General features: G+C 43.5%; 1 protein-coding gene across 7 annotated transcripts in view; it reads right to left on the reverse strand.

The window, feature by feature from the left end:
• BCLAF1 (BCL2 associated transcription factor 1) overlaps positions 1 to 21,213 on the reverse strand; it is a 78,437-nt gene extending 57,224 nt beyond the window's left edge. For 3 of the 7 annotated variants that reach the window (XM_068231641.1, XM_068231639.1, XM_068231636.1), the window contains exons 1-6: positions 21,100 to 21,212; positions 9,945 to 9,985; positions 8,162 to 8,289; positions 2,240 to 3,151; positions 1,411 to 2,049; positions 1,152 to 1,321 (exon numbers count right to left, since the gene is read on the reverse strand). In XM_068231641.1, coding sequence (XP_068087742.1) covers positions 1,152 to 1,321; positions 1,411 to 2,049; positions 2,240 to 3,151; positions 8,162 to 8,259 — 1,819 coding nt within the window. In that variant the 5' untranslated portion in view covers positions 8,260 to 8,289; positions 9,945 to 9,985; positions 21,100 to 21,212. Of the gene's footprint in view, positions 1 to 1,151; positions 1,322 to 1,410; positions 2,050 to 2,239; positions 3,152 to 8,161; positions 8,290 to 9,944; positions 10,067 to 21,099 lie in introns of all 7 variants that reach the window. The other 4 variants (XR_011019375.1, XR_011019374.1, XM_068231637.1 and 1 more) reach the window with 3 other exon arrangements.
• Positions 21,214 to 21,901: the final 688 nt, after the last annotated feature.

The raw sequence follows: 21,901 nt of genomic DNA on the forward strand, positions 1-21,901 counted from the left end.
GCGGGCGCACAATAGCGGGGAATCGAGCGGCTGATAAGGAATACCCGCGGGGACGGGCGGGAATCGATCCGCGCGGACGAGCGGTGACGCACCGGCATCAAGCCGATGGCTCAATTCCGGCGCATTATCTATCCATGTATGCCCAGCATTAGATTTTTTTCTGTAAAAGTACTGGTAGAGACTGGTCATTATCTCTGGTGCATTGTCTTCTGGTTATCTCCTGCTGAGTAGAACAATGCCTAATTGCTAGGCAGATAGATGGTTAGATAGATAATTTCCAACATGTTGGAAATTATCTATCTGGCATGTAAATCTTATGCCTGGCATACACGGCTCGACTGCAGGCTTATCAATCGAGCCGCTGATGACTCGATTGATAATATCCGACAGGTCCGATGACCTGCCGGATAGAATCCCCGCTCGATCGTGCCGGCGGGGACGAGCAGCAATCGATCCGCGCGGACGAGCGGGGATGCGGCGGGAGTCGATCCGGCGGCTAATCGGCCGCCGGATTGACCTGTGTATGCCCAGCATAACAGAAAATCTAATGCTGGGCATACACGGGTGGATAGTGCACCGGTATCGAGCCAGCGGCACGTCACCGCTCGCCCACGCAGATCGATTCCCGCTCGTCCCCGCGGGCTCTTTCTAATCAGCGCTTCGTTTTTGCCTATTGTCCGCCCGCGGGGATCAAGCCGGGTATCCATCCACACGGTGATCGGACATGTCGGAAATTATGAATCGAGCCATCAGCAGCTCGATTGATAAGAAGAATCTGGGCCGTGCATGCCCAGCATTATGCTGGGCATACACGGCTCGATTTTTCCGCTCAATTCCGCGCTCGATTGTTTTCTGTGCTTGATTCTGCAGGCGATTCTCTTATCTCCCGCTCGATTCTCTTATCTTTTCCCATTGTCGTCCATGCAGACTCGAGCGTGGAAACAATCGGGCGGGAGATTGGACATGTTGGAAATTATCTATTGAGCCAGTGAAATGGCTCAGAATCGAGCACCGTGTATTCCCAGCATAACAGAAAATTGTATGGTGTGTACCTAGCATCACAGAGGCAGAAAAAAAAATATTTTTACAACAAATCTGTTAGACAAATCAATTGCATACTAAACAAATGACGATTGAAATGAACTGCTTACCTTTGACAAACTGCACTAAAGACACAATATGGTAGGTAAATGACTCAGGAGTTGTTTTGCTGGAGAAGGACACCTTCATGTGGTCAAAGATGGACCGGAAATCTTTCTGTCTCTTGACTGAATGTACAAGAGTACTGGCTAACAGACGGTCACTAGCCAGAGATGACGGCCTTTATCATAAGGCAAACACAGGAGATAATACTTAGCTTATAATTAACCAAGCAAATATTCATCTAGGTATAGTAATATTTATGGTTACCTGGTATCGTCGACGGGGACAGCAATCAACCTCAGTTTAGCTTCAGGATGCCGACATTCATTTGCCACCATTTTAATTCTAAGTGGGCTATCCTCTCTAAATACTATCTTTTCCTTTGTTTCATCACTTGGGGTCAATGGAAAATTGTACTTCAATGGGTCTTTTATCTTTTCAGATGTCACTGCTTCAGGAGATTTGGATTCTTTTTTACTCAAGAGTCTATTCATATCACGGTCATCATCTTTATGTTTGTCTTTAGCAGACACTTTATGCCCCTTACTTTCCCTACTTCTCTCTACTTCTTTAGTCACCTTTGTCTGAGTCTTCAACTTATATTTTGTCCCTTCCTCCTCAGGGACCCAGTGGGATGCTGAGGACATACCTTTCCCTTGATCTGCCAGCACAGCCTTTCTGAACTGCCTATAGTCCTCCACTTCCTCTGTGTCTTCATTGTCAGAACCAGCTTTGAACTGAGCTTTAACAGGCTCTTTTTCAAATAAATAGTCCAAAGTCTCACTACTGCTCCATCTCCTGCCAGTTTCTGCTTTATTCTTCTCCTTAACTCTTTCCTTTTGGCTTTCTTTCTCCCTAACACTAACCCGTTCAATGGGAAACAACCTATGCTCTTCTTCTGTATATCTGTTGAAGTAAAAATAGATCATATGCATCAAGTTTATGCCAAACAAAATCCCAAAACAACAAAGCAAACCATTTCAATCAAATCGTGTTTTTTTCTGTTATTAGTTTCCTTAATCCCCAGCACTTGATATATTCCTTCATATAAAAGAATCCCACTCTTACATTTGTGGCATAACCATGAATTGCTCACCTCTTCGGAAGCTTTGTACCCTTAGTAATCCCTTGTTCAACATCATCCGTAAACATTGAGTAGTGGGAACGTCCTTCATCATGTAAAGGATGCTGAGACTGCAGAGTCTTTGTTGGACTTTTCTGAGACGGGATATCAAGTGGACTGTTCTGTGAAGGGCTGTAGCGGGTTGACCCATTGCCCGCAGAACCTGAACCAGATCTTTCCGGACTATGTGCTAAGGAATGTGAATTTTGAGACAAAGTATCTTTACCAGAGTGAACCGCACTGAGAATTGGACCATCAGACTGAGAAGAACTTTGACTTGGTGGGGAAGCCACTTGTGATGGGCTACTTGGAGATCTCGGGCTGTTATCATAGGCAGATAATCCTGCCCAACTCTCTGCATGCAAATCCAATTCTTTGCCAAGTTCATCTAATGGCTCTGAGGGGTCAAATGCATCTTTATTCTCATCTCCTGATTTATCATTAGTGGGGCTTTCAGATTTATCACGCTCTTCACTTTTTTCTCTTGTTTTCTCTTGAGAAGCACGAGATTTTGTCACTGGTGATTTACTATAACGTGAGGAAGAATGGGAAGATGATGACCTTGGTGATTGTGAAGATTTATAAGATCTCTGAGATCGGCTTCTTGATCTTTGAGATCTTTGAGATGATGCAGACCTCCTCTTTGGACTTCTGGAGCGCGATCGGCCCCGTCGAGGACTTCGAGAATACCTACGGTTCCACATTGGTCTGTATCCACCACGAAAAAATCTGTTACCACCTCCTTGGTAATAACCTCTTACTCTTCCCCTAAAGCCATAGGGGCGCCTCATTCCTCTATTATTTCTGTAATCTCTACGGAAATCTCTGTTGTAAACTCTTTCTCTGCTGCGTGAACGGGAGTACGTTCTTGAACGAGATCTAGAGCTTGAAATTAAATAATGATTATTAGTATTAATTTATTTCGCATTCAAAATGCAACAAAACTGAGTAAAATTATATCTTTAAGACACAGACATACAGCCTTGAACATAATAAGTTTTAAAAGTTTTACTAAATCTTTAAAGGACAACTGAAGTGAGAGGTATGTTGAGGCTGCCATATTTATTGCCTTTTAAATACCAGTTGCTGGGCAGTCCTGCTGATCCTCTGGCTGTAATACTTTTTGCTATAGACCCTGAACAAACATGCAGCAGATCAGGCTTTTCTGAAATTGTCAGATCTAAGGCCACATACACACATCAGACCATAGTCTTTTGAAAATGAAAGATCACAGACCAATCTTACCACCCTTCATGTAGTATGAGAGCCATACTCTACACAGTCTTTTCTATGTAGCTGAACTCCCCATCAGACAGAAATCTTTGCAAGATGCTGCACACACAGATGCTGTACAGACACAAAAGATCAGTATCTGCAAAAGATCTGTTCCTGCCAAAAATCCATTCCTGCAAATTGCAATGATAGTCTATGAGATCTGCAGATCATCATACACACATGATTTAACTGACATTCATCTGCAGATCAAGCAATCATCCGCAGATCTGAAAACCCATCCTGGTGGATCTGATCTGCAGATGAATGTCAGTTAAATCATGTGTGTATGATGATCTGCAGATCTCATAGACTATCATTGCAAGGGCAGGCCAGGGAATCACTAGTATTCACTGCAGGTCCTTTAAATCATGCAACCACTGTGTGCAGCAATTACTAGGAGTTTAGCAATTGCGATTTGCACCAGTAAAAAGGTTTTACATACTCACCGACTGTTCTGATGAACTTCTATCTGTAGACCTGCTCCCCAGCAGAAGAGGTCATAGGTACTTCTCTAGGGCCAATCAGAGAAGCACTGGTGACCTCTTCTGCTAGGGGGCAGAGGCTATGGGCTGAAGCCAGACATTGGGACACTCAGCAAGTATAACTAACTTTATTTACAAAACAAAGACGTTCAGCCCCCAACCCCCCCCCCCCCCCCCCCCCTCCATCGCTGCAAAATCACATTGAAAATCTATTTTGCAGGGCTTCTAAACTGTGCACTGAGTGCCCAAAATGCTGCATGTCCTGTGATTGTGATTTTCAGACTCAATCGTACTAGTGGGTTCAACCCCACTGCACTACATTGGCAAATAATTTTTTGCTTTCTCACTGTACCCTAGCCTTTATTTGCAAAAACAGCAATAATATACTCTCATGACATACACACATTAACCTCCTTGGCGGTTAATTTTTTTTTTCCTAATTTAAAAAAATCTTTTTTTAAATTTTTTTTTTTTGTTTCATGTAAAGCTACCAGAGTGGTAGCTACATGAAACACCACTAGAGGGCGCATGTGGCCCTCTAGTCCGATCGTCGCCGGGATCTATAGCAAACAGGGAAACGCGTATATAACGCGTTCCCCTGTTTGGCTTCTCCTGTCGCCATGGCGACGATCGGGATGACGTCATGGACGTCAGCTGACGTCCTGACGTCAGGCACACCCGATCCAGCCCATAGCGCTGCCCGGAACTCATTGATCCGGGCAGCGCAGGGCTCTGGCGGGGGGGGGGGGGGGCCCTCTTCAGCCGCTGCGTGCGGCCGATCGCCGCAGAGCGGCGGCGATCAAGCTGTGCGTGCGGCTAGCAAAGTGCTGGCTGCGCGCACAGCAATTTACAGCGCACAAATCGCCCCACCAGGGGCTGAGATCTCCCCCTGCGCGGCATAGCCCGAGCTCAGCTCAGAGTCCCTAAGGCAACTATTTATGTATATAATTTTTTTTAAATTCTGTCACTGTTTTCATTGGTTTTATTTAATAAGTATTTTATTTTGGGGACGGGAGATAGAAGGGGCGAATAACTATAATACATTTATTTTTTAACATATTTTAATTGTAATTTTTGGCCACAAGATGGAGCTAATGTTTGATCATTTTTTTTACTATAATTTTTACTTTCATTTTTATGAATGAACATGGCTTCTGATTAAAGTCAAGATTATTAATACACAGGCACCTTGATTGGCTCAGGGAACATATGTTCCCATTCAACGATCCATGTGTAAGTTCCGTAGTGAACGAGCAGCGGGAGCATGCACGCACACATGCCACAGATTGACAGGACACACCTCTACATCATGATTGTGTTAGTGAGGCTCATACTTACCGTTCATATGCATCCAGTTTGTGCAAACTGGTTAAAATGACTATTTATGTTTTCTGGATGGATGAGACTGCATAATTATTTTCTCTTGAGACAGATAGCTACTTAATTCTTTTATCTGGAGGCGCATTCCTACTTAAAAATTGTATCTAGAAACATGCGACTACATTCTTTTATCTGGAGGCATGTGACTGCTTTATTATTTTTTTCTGGAAGCATGTCATTAATTCTTTACTCTTAAAGGAGTTATTAGGCAATACTATGTAAAATAAGGGCTACTTACCAGTGGCTTCGTCCAGCCCCAAGCTCCCAGCATGTCCCTCGCCGCAGCTCTACCCGCAGCCATTCACCGCCTCTGCCTCCCGGTCCGCGGTGAGGACGTCAGGCCGGGCCACCTGCGCAAGTGGCGCTGTCAATCACCGCTACGTGGACCGGAGCATACTGCAGTGGTGGTGATTGACAGCGCCGCTCGCGCAGGCGCAGTACAGGCCGGCCTCCAGGTCGGCCTGACGTCATCACCGCAAACGGGGAGCCAGAGGCAGCGAACGGCTGTGGGCCGAGCTGCGGCGAGGGACGTGCTGGGAACTTGGGGCTGGCCGAAGCCCCGGGTAAGTAGCCCTTATTTTACGTAGTATTGCTTGATAACTCCTTTAAGACACATGGCTTCTTTAAGGGGCAATATGGCAAACAAAATTGTAAAATTTTAAATATGTGCAAACAAGCGAATAAGAAGTCAGTTTTTTTCCAGAGTAAAAATGAGCCATAAATTACTTTTCTCCTATGTTGCTGTCACTTACAGTAGGTAGTAGAAATCTGACAGAAGCGACAGGTTTTGGACTAGTCCATCTCTTCATGGGGGAGGGGGGATTCTCAGGGATTTATTTATTTTCAAAAGCACTTAGTGAATGGCAGATGCTCTGTCCAACTGCCACAAAACTGTAGCAAGCAGGGAAGCTGGCCAGCATCATTGTTTAAATGCTTTTTAGGGAGTATTCTTTATAAAGAATAAAAGCCTTGCTGAGAATATGAAGAGATGGACTAGTCCAAAACCTGTCACTTCTGTCAGATTTCTACTGCCTACTGTAAGTGACAGCAACATAGGAGAAAAGTAATTTATTGCTCATTTTACTCTGGGAAAAAAAAAAAAGTACATCCTATTTGTCTGTGTTTGCAGATATTTGAAATTTTACAATTTTTCATCATAGTGCCCTTTTAAGTCTTGTATCTAGGGAAGCCATGGTTATTTAATGTCAGTACACAAGGTGAAGTAGTTATTACATTTTCAAGTGATCTAGGGAACCCAGCGGCTTAATTTTGCAATCTGGGCCCATACATCTCTCTGATAACAATAGTGTGGCCTGCATACAAAAGCTGGGCTGCTTCTATCGTATAATTAATTTAAGTCTCCCATTGCCTGTTTGATATGAACCTCCAACTTGCCCCAGCACCCTTTCAATAGAGGTAGAAGCTGCACATTTGTGCAATCTTTGGTGTGTTGAAGAACAGTAATTTTACTAAATGAACTTAAAATGTATTCATCAGGTTGGTAATAAAATCAGTTCACTTACATTGCATTTTTCCTCACTGCATTTGGGGTGCCAGTTTGCTCTTCCCCAAACATCCCCTCATTGTTCTGCCAGCATTTAGGATCTACTTTCGACCCACATGTAGACAAGGCGGAGGCGATAACTTCAGCAGGCAGAAGGGATCTGCCCAGTAACAATATCGTCTTCAGGCTACTCCCGCTCCCATGATTCCAAATATAGCCATAAAATAACAACAGTGAATATAGTTGTATATTGTGCTCCTCAGTAAAAGCTGCATTTCCTGCATTTCTAAGCAATTACAGGCTTAGAAATGCAAGGGAGGAAGCATCGGAATCATGTGAAGCTCAATGTGGAACACAGCTTTGTTACTCTCTCCACAAGTAATGGTGCTGAAGTGCTGTGCACGGCATTATCCGGGTTTCTGAATTAGGAAACCCAAATTTGAACAGCAACACTTGTAAATAACCAAATTTGTTTATCTTTACTAAAGGTGCATGCACAGGCACAATAACTGTTGCCTGCACAGGTTGGGGACTCGATCCCTCAAATGACAGTTCGGGGCTGATGTTGTACAGACAAGTTTCTGGCCTACAGGAGAAAGGGCAAAAGAACAGTGGATGATGGAGCAGCTTCTGGCGGACAGAGTGAGGAGGAGAACAATGCGGTTTGGGTTTGTTGTCGCTAAAGATTTGGCGTGGCGGTTCTATGTGTGGCGTAAGTATGCGTGCTAGATTTTGAAAGGCAGCCTCAACCAAAGGTTATCTAGCATGTATATCTGGCATCTGAGATTTTTATTCAAACTTTTCAGTTGTGACAAATATAAGGAATGAATATAGGAAGGCAAGTACCAGACTTGATATAGGTACCTTTATCCGCTAAGAAAATAGTCATGCTTATCCTTTGCAGCATGTTACTACTTGAGGATTAGTGGGAGTAGAGCGAGTACTTGTCTGGTGTCACAGTTCTCAGCAAGCCTGCAGATATGGAAAACTATTTACTGAATGTTTAATCAAATTTTGGGGGGGTGTATAAACCTGGTGTGAGCAGTCCTAGAACGCTCACTTTCTTCTAGATAACAGTAAATAGATATTTTGTAAAAACTTTAACAAAAAAATAAGCATTCTAACAATGCACAATGTAAAACAATATTTTGATGAGATTTTGCAAATCTGTTTAAAAGTTCTTCAGACAAGTCCATTGTAAAATGATCCTTAGAAAAACTCTACCGGATTGTGGGGAAACCCAGATTTTATTACCTGTATCTTTTTTTCCTGGAATGGGATCTAGATCGAGAAGTTGATGGCGACCTAGATTTTGATCTTGAAGAATGGGACCTTGAATTTGATCTTCCCATTTTTTTTTCCTTTTTTAATGTTGAAATTAACTGCAAAAAAAAACAAAACAAAAACCATACAAATTGAAGATAAATTCCATAGTTAAAAGATAAAGTGTAGCACAGCTTGCACAATTAACATATCGTAGCGAGAGTGAACAGTTGCAACAAATATGTAATAAAAAGGAGCTTTGTCCACATCCTAGTTGAAACTCGGCGGAGGCAGCAGATAACCTCCTCTGCCAAGAATCCAACGTGTGTACAGCAGCCACTGACCCGCCTCGGACAGCCTAGCAGATAACTTTGGCCGAGTGATGGCTAAGAGCATTGTTCACACCACTCAAGTGTGACACTTCACACTCATGCCACTTTGTTGGCACTCCCCCCCCCCCCCCCCCCCTTCAGCAACAGTATACTTCACTAGCCTGCTCGTTCACATTGCGTTCCGCTCAAGTTAGCACTCACGTTGGGGTTTTTTGTCTCAATTTTTTTTCCGATTCCTGACGCGTGGGTGTTCCGTTTTTGTGAAAAGTGCTTTTCCCTAGCGGTTTTTGACGCAAGTCAGAAACTGAACACTTTGACCCAGAAAAGAATAAATACAATTTATTCTTTAAAACGCGAACGCACGCACAACGATTTTGTGAGCGTTAAGCGCTCTTCCTATACCTTCCATTATAGCAAAATTGCCACAAATTGGTCCAGGCACCACTTTGCTGGATGACCAGCGCACGAACCGCGCTGATATGAACCTTCTCATAGAGATTCATTGCACAAACGTTTTGGGGGCGATTTTGAAAATCGCTTGCGCTCGAAAAAGGGCAAAAACGCCCCAAGTGTGAACGAGCCCTGAGAAACACAAATACGAAAAAGGATACTGGCCCATGTGTATTATTAGTTTGTCAGGCCTTAAACTAATATCTTTGCTAGCAGTCACCACAAATGGGAAATTTGTCAATTTTGTTTCCTAATGTTTCAATGGAGAAAGTGTTTTAGGTGACAGCTTAATGTGGCAGTGTGTCTATTCGGACTGTTTTCCATTTATATATGTTGTTTTAATGGAAGTGATGTGTACTATATATTTATGTTTTTATATAGTGCCAACATCTTTTGCAGTATATATGGCTCAGTGTTTGGCATTGGTGGATACACTAATGTAGTTACTACATTAATAAAGGTGTTACGGATTAGGTGCGTAATACCATTTCTACATATTTTGAACTGTATAACTGAATTATTTGTTTAGCATCATATGCCAAAGGAACTAATTTTGTAATTTATAATTTTTCTTTCTGCAGGTGCCATATAAATTAATAATAATAATAACCATAAATAAGTCTTCAGAACAACTGATCATTTTCAAAAACCACGCAGGAGCAACAAACAGTACAAGGAGTACAAGGAGTGGACAGAGCAGGGGCTACAGCAGCAGCACAGAGGGGAGCCCGGCCACACTATGGTGCCACCTAGTGTCTAATGACATGAAAGAATAAGAAAGTATGCATCATTTTTTAATTATTTCTCAACTCAAACTTTAAAAGCACTGAAAACATTACGATTGTATTTGTAAGTGTGCAGACATCTTCCCTCAAACAGATTAGGTATTATTTAACACGAAAACGACAAAACTAGTTGCGTAAAGGCATTAGTTGCATAAAGGCATAGAAGTATTCACATATATTTAAAATATAAAAAAAATTGCAACACACCTTTTACAACTTGACTTTTATACTGATATGTTGAAAATCATCTGTAAACATAAATATGGCAATTGGATATCAATCTTTCAATATTTCTACATGCAAATACATTTCCAAATCGTCTTTGTTTCCTGCAACAGGTAGTAGAAAATAGAAAAAAAATACATTTAGCATTCCAACTCTCAGTAATGGAAGCAATAACTTGAATATTTTCAAAGAAACTGGAAAAACATCTTCTCAAACTGATATTTCAAAGAAACATATTTGTTAAATAATGTGGTCAAGTAAAAAGTAGAGGCATTCACTGATCATTCCTGACACTATGAGCACCTGGCCAGCTATTCAGTGCTGAAGAATGAGGTGTGCTGAATGGCTCAGTGCACCCTTTGTGACAAGTCTTGTCAAGTTTAGGCCACAGCTGCCATATTCCTTTGTCATTGGTCCCTCTGGGAGAGCTGTGACAAAGGGAGAAGGCAATAAAGTTGAGTAATTCCCAATAAAAAAGTGTGCTCTATATTGAAATAGATCCATTGGCCCTTATGCAATTAAAAAAAGTCTGAAGCGAAGAAAAATGCATCTTTTTACCTTTGTACCGGGTACTCTTTAGTTTTTATTTGTTAGTCTACACCCATTGGAGGCTACATAAATATATATTTGCCTGACCTAGCTTTAGATGGTCCCTATATCATTAAGCTTTACCCAAAACCACACAGGGAACTAACCCATTGGTCCTCACTCTACCATGTGGCCATTCCACACACTTTGGTGTCTGTTACAACTACAAGACTTCCTTAGGGCCACAGTAAAACTTGTAGATTTATTGAAAGTAGGTTTAACCCACAGAAGCAGACTGATACTTGGGTTTTTATATGTACTTGTGCTGAAATGGTTTGTGTGCACGGCCGGGTGTACACACACACGTGTGGTATACATATAGTCATGTGTATATACTGTATAGGAGTAGAATTGTGTACTCACTCGCATGGCCCTACTAATATCAAGCTGTTTCTAAATACTCACCAATTGGGAATGGGGGGGGGGGGGGGGGGGAGAAACTTGCCGAGTCCACTTTTACTGTACTTATAGGTACATGTGTATTTTTATCTTTTTTATCTTATTTATGCGTCCCCCCTAAAAATTTGGTGGCCCACATCTGATTATTTGGCCCCCATTAGATCATCACAGGTGATTTTAGTAGTCATTATCTTTAGTGGTGTGCTAAAGTAGGAGTGCCTTTTCAATTTTATACCAAAATAAAAATTCCTCCATATTAGGTTCTGTTTTGATCTGCCTCCCGGTTACCTTTGTTAATATTATGGTTTATATATTACTTATTTAATATTTATATTTAATTTATTCCCCTATTCTCTATCTAATATTCATTTGTCCCCTAATAGGATAGATCGCAATGGGCTACATAAACATGGCCGCCATATGTACCTTCGAGCGGCGACCACGCCCACCGCTACCTAGGAAACAGTATCACAACATCCCAGTTGCCTAGGAGATGCGGCGTAGCGGGCACACGCTCCCCACATCAGGCATACGTTGACCACGTGGAGAGCGGGGTGACGTCAGAAGCCGCGCCGCTATGGAGGACAATGCGGATGTATTTTTTATTTTAAGTAGCGCATAGTAGCAGCGGCAGCATATGCGCTCTAGACTGGGTAACATTTCAAATACCGGTAGGTGGACCTCACTTTGTGCCATTTCGTCATGTAAATATATTTTTACTCCTTTGCCTCTCCTAACATTGGCGTTTCTTTCCCTCCCCATCCTTCTATTCCCTTCCCTACGCCAGCTGTATCTGGTCCCTCTCCCTCATTCATTGTGCTTGTCTCTCTCTTAGCAATAATGTTAACTGCTCCCCCAACAGATATGTATTAATATACCTGGAAGCTTTCACAATAGTTAAGTGTACCAATCACAGGCACATATTTAATTAATAAGATTGCATCATATTTGGGCCAGCACTAAGCTCAGCCAGCTTATTCTGCAGCTGGCTAACTAACCCCTCATTACCACGGATAGTTATATATATACATATATTGGTTATTCTTTGTTTTCAGTATGCATTATATCATGCCATATCGGGATTTTTTATGAGTTTTATATGAGATTTTTATGTGATTTATATGACTGTATACGTTTTTGTAGGCTGAAACGACATATATTCACCATTGAAATGTTTTTCTATGTACGGAATACGATGTTTTAAATGACTGTATTTTAACAGATAGCTTAATTTATAATGTTACCATATGTTTAGTGCCTTATCTGCTCTTCCTTTTAAAGGCACGGTACTCGACCTGATGAGGCGGTTTACGCCGCGAAACGCGTTGTCATTTTACGTGCCATAATAAAGTACGTATTAACAGATCTCGTGAATGACTACTCATTAAGGTAGGACATTTCCTTACCTCTATATACATATATATATTGGATTATAGTTACTTATAGTTCTATACGTGTCCTTCAATACCATTGAATATCTGATAAGTACCCACCAGGGCGCCGACCCCCCATCTTTTTACCTTGTAGTGCTCTTCTGCCGTATGAGCAAAGACAAATCGACACATCCGCGCGGCTGATGTTTTGAACATCCCCCCCCCCCCTCCCGAAATCCCCAATGAAAAATCCTCCAGTACTTCCTGTAGGAGGCAGAGCTTTGGGCAATGGCGCTGCCTCCATTCACGTCAATCTGCGCTGATCACTGCCTCTCAGTCTTCTTTCACTGAGAGGGGAGTGGAGAGGCAGCGATCAGAGCAGATTGACGTGAATGGAGGCAGAGCTACAGCGCAAAGCTCTGCCTCCCCCGGGCAGCTAAATACACAGCTTTGAAAGTCTTGGTATTTTGCCCTGGGATTTTGGAGAGTTAAATACATTGTTCTGATGGGCGGATGCGGCGATTCATCTTTGCGAATACTTCAGGCTCTCTTTAACTTCTCCTGAGTTTTCTCCAGGTGATGTTTTTAAACTTGTCAGTTAAATGTCTTTTACACCAACAAAAAGCAAAAAAAAAAAAATATTAAAAAAAATTAATATTGACAGTAATTTTTCACCTACTTTGATACTTTTTCAACTGCAAAGTGCTGGAAGGTTATACTAAATCGAAAATGAAAAATTATCTCCAAGAGAAAACTCAGGAGAAAAAGTTAATTGCATATGCCTCATTGGCCTCAATTCACTAAGCATTACTGCATTTGGTAAAGCAGAAAACAGCGGATTTTACCGATTACTCTGCCAAATGACAATTCACTAAACCGATTACTGCACTCAAAAGTAAAAATGACTGACTAGTGAGGTAAATACCTCAAGAAATTGCAATTCACCAAGATTAACACATTGGGTAAATCAAGTAAAAAGTGTTCGGTATTTATCTCCAGCACTGACCAGCGGTTACTCACAATCTCCATGCGGTAAAATTTAACAGATGTAACAGACAGCCAATAAGGAGAGCCACACAGCCCTGCTTCTCAACACATTTGATCCAATACTCTGGTGGGACGGACTTTAGAACAGCCGATCAGGAGCAGGAGACATTTAAAAAGGCTTTTCTGTATCCCTTTAGATGTGCATATCAGCATACCGACACACAAAAGAACTCTCTAGTTATAAGAGATGCTGGGAATGCACTGGACAGAAAATAGAACAGCTCATGTACAGACTTGTAAGAGAAGACTGATAGCTTCCTGCCTGACATGCTCCACAGCTGCTAAGACTACTGAACAGGGCTTAGTGCATTGAAGCATATTTCCAAACTTCTACCGCATGCGGGAAATTTTAGTGAATTTGGAAAAAAAAAAGTAAATACGTAATGTGGTGTTTTTCCGACCTAAATGATTTTACAAAACTGCCCTTGGTGAATTGAGGCCATTGTGTCATCTATTGGAAGGTAAGTCTACCACTGCCAGTTTTATGCTGTTTGTGTATTTTTTTCTTTTTGGAATCCCTGTTCATCATGTTTTCCCACAGGGGGAGGTTGTACAGCTGCATCTATCACAGCAATCACATTTGTCCCATCTGTATCTCCACTGCCCTATCAAAAATCGAAAAAAAGAGTAATATTGCTGAAAGATTCTGTGATACCACTCACTGGCCTCATTATTAGGTAAACCTTGCTAGTACTGTGTTGGACCGACCTTTGCCTTATTTCTTCATGACAAAGATTCAACAGCGTAAACATTCCTCAGAGACTTTGGTCCGTATTGCCATGATATTATACAGTTGCTGCAGATCTGTTGGCTACACATCCAAGATGTGAATCTCCTGTTCCATCACATCCCAATGTTGCTCTTCTGGATTGAGGAAAGGGCCCATAGAATTGTATGGGCAGTGAGTTGACATGCAGAGTAATTCTGCAACGCAATAGACGTAGTGTAAAAAGGAGCCTTAGGCCTGGTTCACACTGAACAGAGCAAAAACTGATCTGGAGAACGGATCAGTTTTTATTGGGCATCGGTTTTTGATCAGTTCCGTTATAGGGTTGCCACGGTATAACGATATGACAGTGCACCATGGTTTGATTGTGCATGGTTATCATACCATGCACAATCTCTGCTTACCAGTTTTCGGGGGGGGGGGGGGGGGGGGCGAGGAGGCACCTATCCCTGGCCACCTATGCTGCGGCTACCTACTATTGGGGGGGGGTCCAAATAAATGTATAGTACCGTGGGGTTTTTTTTGGCAGTTATACCATGGAATTTCATACTGTTGCAACCCTATTCAGTTAGCACGAAGGCAAAGCGACGCATCCATCACTCTAAAATTATCTCGGTCTCCCCAAAACTTGCATGCCATTTGGCGTAACGTGCCAAATAGGTCAGTTTTGACACCGCAATGTAAACTGATCCTTCAGTTGATTAACATAGGATCCATTCATCTCCATTAGGATCCGACCTAAACCGTTTTAGCATTATGCCTGGTACACAACATGAAATTTCCCATTAGCTAGATGGGTCGACAGATATTTTCCAACAGATCCGATCGGACTTACGATGATTTTTCTGATCACTTCTATGCAAATCGATCAGAAAAACGATCGGCAATCCGATCAGGCCTGTCAGAAATTATCTATTCGACTAGAAATTGCATGGTGTGTACCAGGCTTAACATGATCATGACCAAAAAAAAAAAAAAAAATTAAAGCCTTACAAATCCATCACCTGATCCAAGTGATCATTTAATTCTCTGATCATTACGCCAGAAGCTTGAGTAAAACAAAGGAAGATTCCATACTGCAGTTATTACTGAGAGCAGAAAAAGGGGCAACAACTAATGCTGCATACACACTTGAGATAAAAGTCTCTGGAAAAGGCAAGATCACAGACCAATTTTACCCCATTCCATGTAGTATGAGAGCCGTACTCTGCACAGTCTATTCTATGGAGCTGCACTCCCCATCAGATAAAATCTTTGCAAGATGCTGCACACAAAGATGCCCTTACACATTCAAAAGATCATTATCTGCAAAAGATCTCTTCCTGCAATAGATCCATTCCTGCAAAATGCATTCATAGTCTATGAGATCTGCAGATCCTCATACACACCTTGTTTAACAGACTTCATCTGCATATCTGGCAATCATCTGCAGATCTGAAAATCCATCCTGGTGGATCTGATCTGCAGATGATCTGCAGATGATTGCCTGCTAAACAAGGTGTGTATGATGATCTGCAGATCTCATAGACTATGAATGCATTTTGAAGGAATGGATCTATTGCAGGAAGAGATCTTTTGCAGATAATGATCTTTTGAATGTGTACGGGCAACTTTGTGTGCAGCATCTTGCAAAGATTTTATCTGATGGGGAGTGCAGCTCCATAGAATAGACTGTGAAGGTATGGCTCTCATACTACATGGAATGGGGTATAATTGGTCTGTGATCTTGCCTTTTCCAGAGACTTTTATCTCAAGTGTGTATGCAGCATAAGTCTTGTGCACACACTAAAGTACTAGCTGCTGCATTATGAGAGGAAAATTCAACAATTTAGATAAATAGTATAGGGAGCCTAGGTACCAATTAACACAACTAGTACAATTGTGTGTAAAGACTGCGAGTTACAATGAGCACCATCTTGTGGCCTTTTCTGAGAATGCAACTAGGTAACCTTTTCATAGAAACACTTTCAGATTCATATCACTATTTAAGCCGTGGGATTGCACAGAGTTACACTTGTAAATCCAAAGGGATTCCTTTCTCATCAAAGTCACCTCTCCTGGGACTAATGTTCAACTTAAATACCCATTGCCTTCAGATATTTAGGATCAAAGTTATGAACATCTTTAAACTGCATAGCAATCAGGCTTTTTCACATTTCACTTTAATATTCTTTACATGCTCCTGGATTCTAACGCTTAAAGGCCTATAGGTTTTTCCTATATAGATCTTGTTACAACTACATTGCAGCTGGTATATCACTTTTTCTGTTGCACAATCTATATAGTCTTTAATCTTAAACGTTAGCGTTGGCAGAAGGGTCGGCTGGGGTAACACTTCTGATGAATCGGAGGGTGAGTCCTCAGGTAAAGATAGTGCCAAATCTGGGAAATTAGAAATACTAAAAAAGAAAAAATCTAATAGGAAAAGAAGACCTAGAAGAAGGGGGAATAGAGAAGAGGATGATAATAATGATTTTTTTAGGGTTAAACAAAGGAGAAGAGGTAAACGAGGAAGAGGAGGAGTGCAGACCAGGGAGCAACAAGCAAGGAATGCCTCCAGTCGCTCCCCGTGGTAGATGGTGCCCACGAAAATGCTGATACATTGGATGTCATCAATTTGACAGATGTTGAATTGAGTGAATCCCAATTGTCTTTATTAAAACAAGGTTTAAGTTTTTGTCCTAAACAGCCTGGATGTGAGTTTGAAACATTCAAGGATGTGCAATTATTTTTGAAGAGAGTACTCCTCAAAAAATTGTACGCCAAAAACTCTCAGGACAGGAAAGATGACCCTGAACCAATTGATATCCATGATATTGACTTGGATGGCCTCCTCCATGACGTGGACCATAGTGAACCTGTGTTAAAACTTCATACTGATTTGCGCCCAAAGTCAAGATTGATGCCTGCCCTGAGTAGCAATAAGTACACTTCTATGTTTATATATCTTGTCGCAGAAGATCTTAAATTGATTGATTGGAATGTTAGGGGTCAGGATAATCTAAGTAAATCTGAAAGAAAGGCCCTCGCTATCTTTACACACAACGACCATGAATATGCAGATTGGTCATTTGCTACTATAAATAAGGACCTGACCTGTCTGCGTTACGCACGTCTGAAGAAGCAGATAGGTGAAACGCGTCACGTGTCATGACGTCATCACGCTGATCCTCGAGCACAGCCGGTAATAGTGCACAGTGCGACGATAACGACTCACCTGCTGCCCTGTAAACATCGCGCCAGGTGCAATGAAAACAGCGCATCAGGTGCCCCCAAAACAGCACATCAGTACACCGCTTCGGGGGCACCCAATGTGCCGCTTTTGTCGCACCTGGTGCGACTTTTACAGGGCAGCGGGTGCGCCGTTATCGTCGCACCGCGCACTATTCCCGGCTGCGTGCGCACTGCACGCGATGTATGGGCGCAAACCACTTAACTCTGTGGTTTGCGCCCACTGGGTCTTACAGCACACTAACCAGCTTAGCGCTGGTTAATGAATCAAGTCTGTATATGAACAATTCTATTCTATGTCTGTATATATTTAATTGCCATACCATGTGTACCAAAAACAATTCCGGGTACGTCATTCAGCGTACTTGGCGAATAAAGTGATTCAGACTTTACCTATCACCATATTTTTTTTCAAAAAGTCTACAAATTGAAATTGCACCCCCCCAAAAAACCATTTTCATGTACAGTACTTCCAAATCCCCAGACTTCTGACACCAGTAATTAATGGATGCAGTGTTTACTATAGCGGTGATCTTTGAGTTTATCCATCTATTTAACTGCAAGTCAACTGAAGTTACCAGTGTACATGAACCTTTGTCTTCAGTTTACTTTAGGCCTCTTTCACAGTGGGACATTGAGTTTGATGCGACGTTAAAGTCGCACAACGTGCCCCTAACGCAGCGCAAGTAGGTTGAGATTGGACGTTATTTTGCACTGCGTTGTGTCTCTTGGTGCGCCGTTTTCGTCGCATACTGATGGAACGAAAACTGAGCATTCGTTACATTTAAAAAAAAAACAAAAAACATTACTGAGCATGTGCAACACACAACGCAGCATATTTATTGCTAAAATGCACAGCATGCAGCACTTTCTAAATATTGCTACACGTTACACACAACGCAACATGTGCACTGTGAATGTCACAAGACTTTGTATTGCTGTGCGTTAGTCTGCGGTTTAATTTTTTGTAATGTGCGACTTTAACGTCACACCGTGAAAGAGGCCTTAAAGGATACCTTAGCCTTTGTAAGAATTCAAAAACAGGGGGAGCAGGCATGTGTAGGCTCTCCTCATACCCACCACTTCCCCTATTCTCCTCTGTCCCTCTCCGTCAATGCCTAATGTCCCCCCCCGAAGCTACTTACAGGTCGGGAGGGTCAGTGCGCACTGCGCAGGAAACGCCTGATGTCCCAACTACGTATTGCACATGCCCTGAGTCCACCCACGTTGCTGGGCAGCACATGCGCAGTACACACCGACCCTCCCAACCAAGAAATAGCTTTGGGGGGGGGGGGGTGCAGTAGGCATTAACCCTCCTGGCGGTCTATTAAAAACCGCCAGGGGGCAGCAGAGCAGTGTTTTAGTTTTTTTTAAATTATGTAGCGAGCGGTGGCTTTTTTAAATCATGTAGCGAGCGGCATCCTCCCTCCCCCCCCCCCCCTCTTCGATCGCCTCCGGCGATCTCCGATCAGGAAATCCCATTCAAAGAACGGGATTTCCTGGAGGGCTTCCCCGGTCGCAATGGCGACGGGCGTCATGTCACTGGGAGTCCCGATCTATCCCTCAGGGGTCTGGGGATGGGCAGCGCGGCGAGCGGTGGCTAATCGGCGGCGATCAGAATGCACACGCAGCTAGCAAAGTGCTAGCTGCGTGTAGCAAAAAAAATCATGCAAATCGGCCCAGCAGGGCCTGAGAAATCCTACTGCGCGGCATAGCCCGTGCTTATCATGGGCTTACCGCCAGGGAAGAGAGGTGGGCATCAGGAGGACCTACTACACATACCTGCTGCCCCCCAGCTTTCAAATTTTAACAAGGGCTAAGTTATCCTTTAAGGCTGGGTTAACACATAAAATGTGTACAATTCTGTTCCAGTCCTGTCAGTTTGCATCAGTTTTAACAGACAGGAAATACTTTGTATGTGGAAACCTCATAGGAAACAGTTCTCCAATCACAGCACCCTCTACAACTGGAAGTATTTTAGATGGGCAAATAGCGCAGGCATAGTTATTATAACCTATCCAAAACCTAAAATTTGCAGAGGGGGATTTTATTGGAGAAACAGCAACCAATATCATTAGTGGAAATTCCCTATGAGGTTTCACGCTGGGTCACCTAAACCATACTAATGGCATAGATGGTGCAAGGGTTTTACCAAGTGAAGGGTAAAGCCCAGTACACACCTCCAATTTTGACTGGTCATTTTTACCTCTAATATTTAGTATGAGGCCCAAAAGATTTAAAATATTTTGAACAGGTTATATAGGCAAGTTCTCTTAATACATATAGGTGGTAAATGTAACTACTCCTGCTTATTCTGTTAAAGAGAGTCTGAAGCCGAATTAAAAACAAAACAAAAAAAACAGGATACTTTTCTCAGGAGAGGGAAGACTCTGGGTCCACACGACACCGTTAGTCTACGACCGATTGGTCGTAGACTGCTCTCTTCCGCCTTGGCTGGTCTTCAGAAGTAAGCGGGCTCCCAAAGACAGGCGGCTCTGTACTGTACACTCATGAGCGCCCTCGTTTTTGCGCAGTACAGAGGTGCAGGTCTTTCGGATTCCGAAGCCTCTCATGGCAAGAGATTAAAATGGAGGAGCCTGCAGGGAAATGAAGACACCATGAGGAAACCGGGAAGGCTCTATAGGACCCAGAGCCTTCCCTCGCCTTAAGTATCCTTTTTTTTGGGGGGGGGGGGGGGGGTTTCCTTCAGACTTGCTTTGACATGGTGTATGTCCATACATTGTAGGTTTTGAATTAAACTCAACTATACTATCCCCAATCACATAACTGCACACACCACAGAATACCAAATCCATGATAACACACAGCTGCTTACAGTCCTCAATAGCATCTGTGCATAGCCTTCTGACTATCTGTAAACAGGATAATAGGAACAGTATAGAATTGCCAGTACATGTTCTGTAATGTCTGTACAGAAGGCATAGCATGGAATAGATAAGCTCTCCCACAGATAACAACCTGAGCCTGTCACACTCCGCAGGTGGGTGTGCATCGTACAGAGAGCAGGAGCTGCAGCCACACACGGGCAGTTTGCATCGTACAGAGAGCAGGGGCTGCAGCCACACACGGGCAGTGAGCACCGTACAGAGAGCAGGGGCTGCAGCCACACACTGGCAGTGTGCATCGTACAGAGAGCAGGGGCTGCAGCCACACACGGGCAGTGAGCACCGTACAGAGAGCAGGAGCTGCAGCCACACACGGGCAGTGTGCATCGTATAGAGAGCAGGAGCTGCAGCCACACACGGGCAGTGTGCACCGTACAGAGAGCAGGGGCTGCAGCCACACACGGGCAGTGTGCACCGTACAGAGAGCAGGGGCTGCAGCCACACACGGGCAGTGTGCACCGTACAGAGAGCAGGGGCTGCAGCCACACACGGGCAGTGTGCACCGTACAGAGAGCAGGGGCTGCAGCCACACACGGGCAGTGTGCACCGTACAGAGAGCAGGGGCTGCAGCCACACACGGGCAGTGTGCACGGTACAGAGAGCAGGGTCTGCAGCCACACACGGGCAGTGTGCACCGTACAGAGAGCAGGGGCTGCAGCCACACACGGGCAGTGTGCACCGTACAGAGAGCAGGGGCTGCAGCCACACACGGGCAGTGTGCACGGTACAGAGAGCAGGGGCTGCAGCCACACACGGGCAGTGTGCACCGTACAGAGAGCAGGGGCTGCAGCCTCACAGCCAGGCTCATGCATCAGCTGCGCCGTGTGAAGGTCATGCAGCAAGTCGGACACACGCAGGGTACGCACCTGCCAGAAGTGCGCAGCCTGCACCCACCGTCCACCATTCCTTCCTCCGCTCTTCTTTTCCTTTCTCACTAGCACGGCCCCGATAGGAAGCGCTGGATGGGAGAGGAAGTTACAGAAGCGGAAGCAGAACACGGGCTGAGGGAAGGGAGGGCCATAATACAATGTAGGCGTGATAGTAGGGCTGCTAGGAGAGGTAACTGGTTATTGTTCTTATCCAATCGCTGATACTATAACTTGATGACTGGATGGAAGGAGCTAAATAAAACAAACATGAATCGAAGTACAGAGGCGCCAGTAGGATAAAAGATACTAAAATGTTTAAAATTCTAGGTGGTGGTGGTGGACCAACCAACCCAAAACAGACACGATGCTGTCGATTAAAGTCAGCAAAAATTTATTTACATACTCCAAGGAACACTGTGACGCGTTTCACGGGCATAAACCCGTTTCTTCAGGCATTAAACAACAGGAGTATCACACTATATAAAGACAGAGACATAAACCATATCAGGGAGCTGTCACATGTGTATTTAAATAGTTAAGCACGTAGATGTATATTTATATACTGCGGGGGAATAGTCAGGTGGTAATCAGGTGTACCCTTAGTTAGTATGTGAGGGGTGAGAACCATTGTGATCCCTATATTTTGTAAGATGGAGTAGGGGGCAAATGAATGGGCCCAAAGTAGATAAGGGTCCGGGGGGAGGGGGGGGGGGGGGGGGGAAGGAGGAAACCATGGCACGTGCTAAGATGTGTCAATGAAAGGGGATGGGAGATGAACAAAATTGTGGTTGTGAAAAAC

The sequence above is a fragment of the Hyperolius riggenbachi genome, chromosome 4 (assembly GCF_040937935.1).
Source record: "Hyperolius riggenbachi isolate aHypRig1 chromosome 4, aHypRig1.pri, whole genome shotgun sequence".
NCBI classification, from domain to species: Eukaryota; Metazoa; Chordata; class Amphibia; order Anura; family Hyperoliidae; genus Hyperolius; species Hyperolius riggenbachi.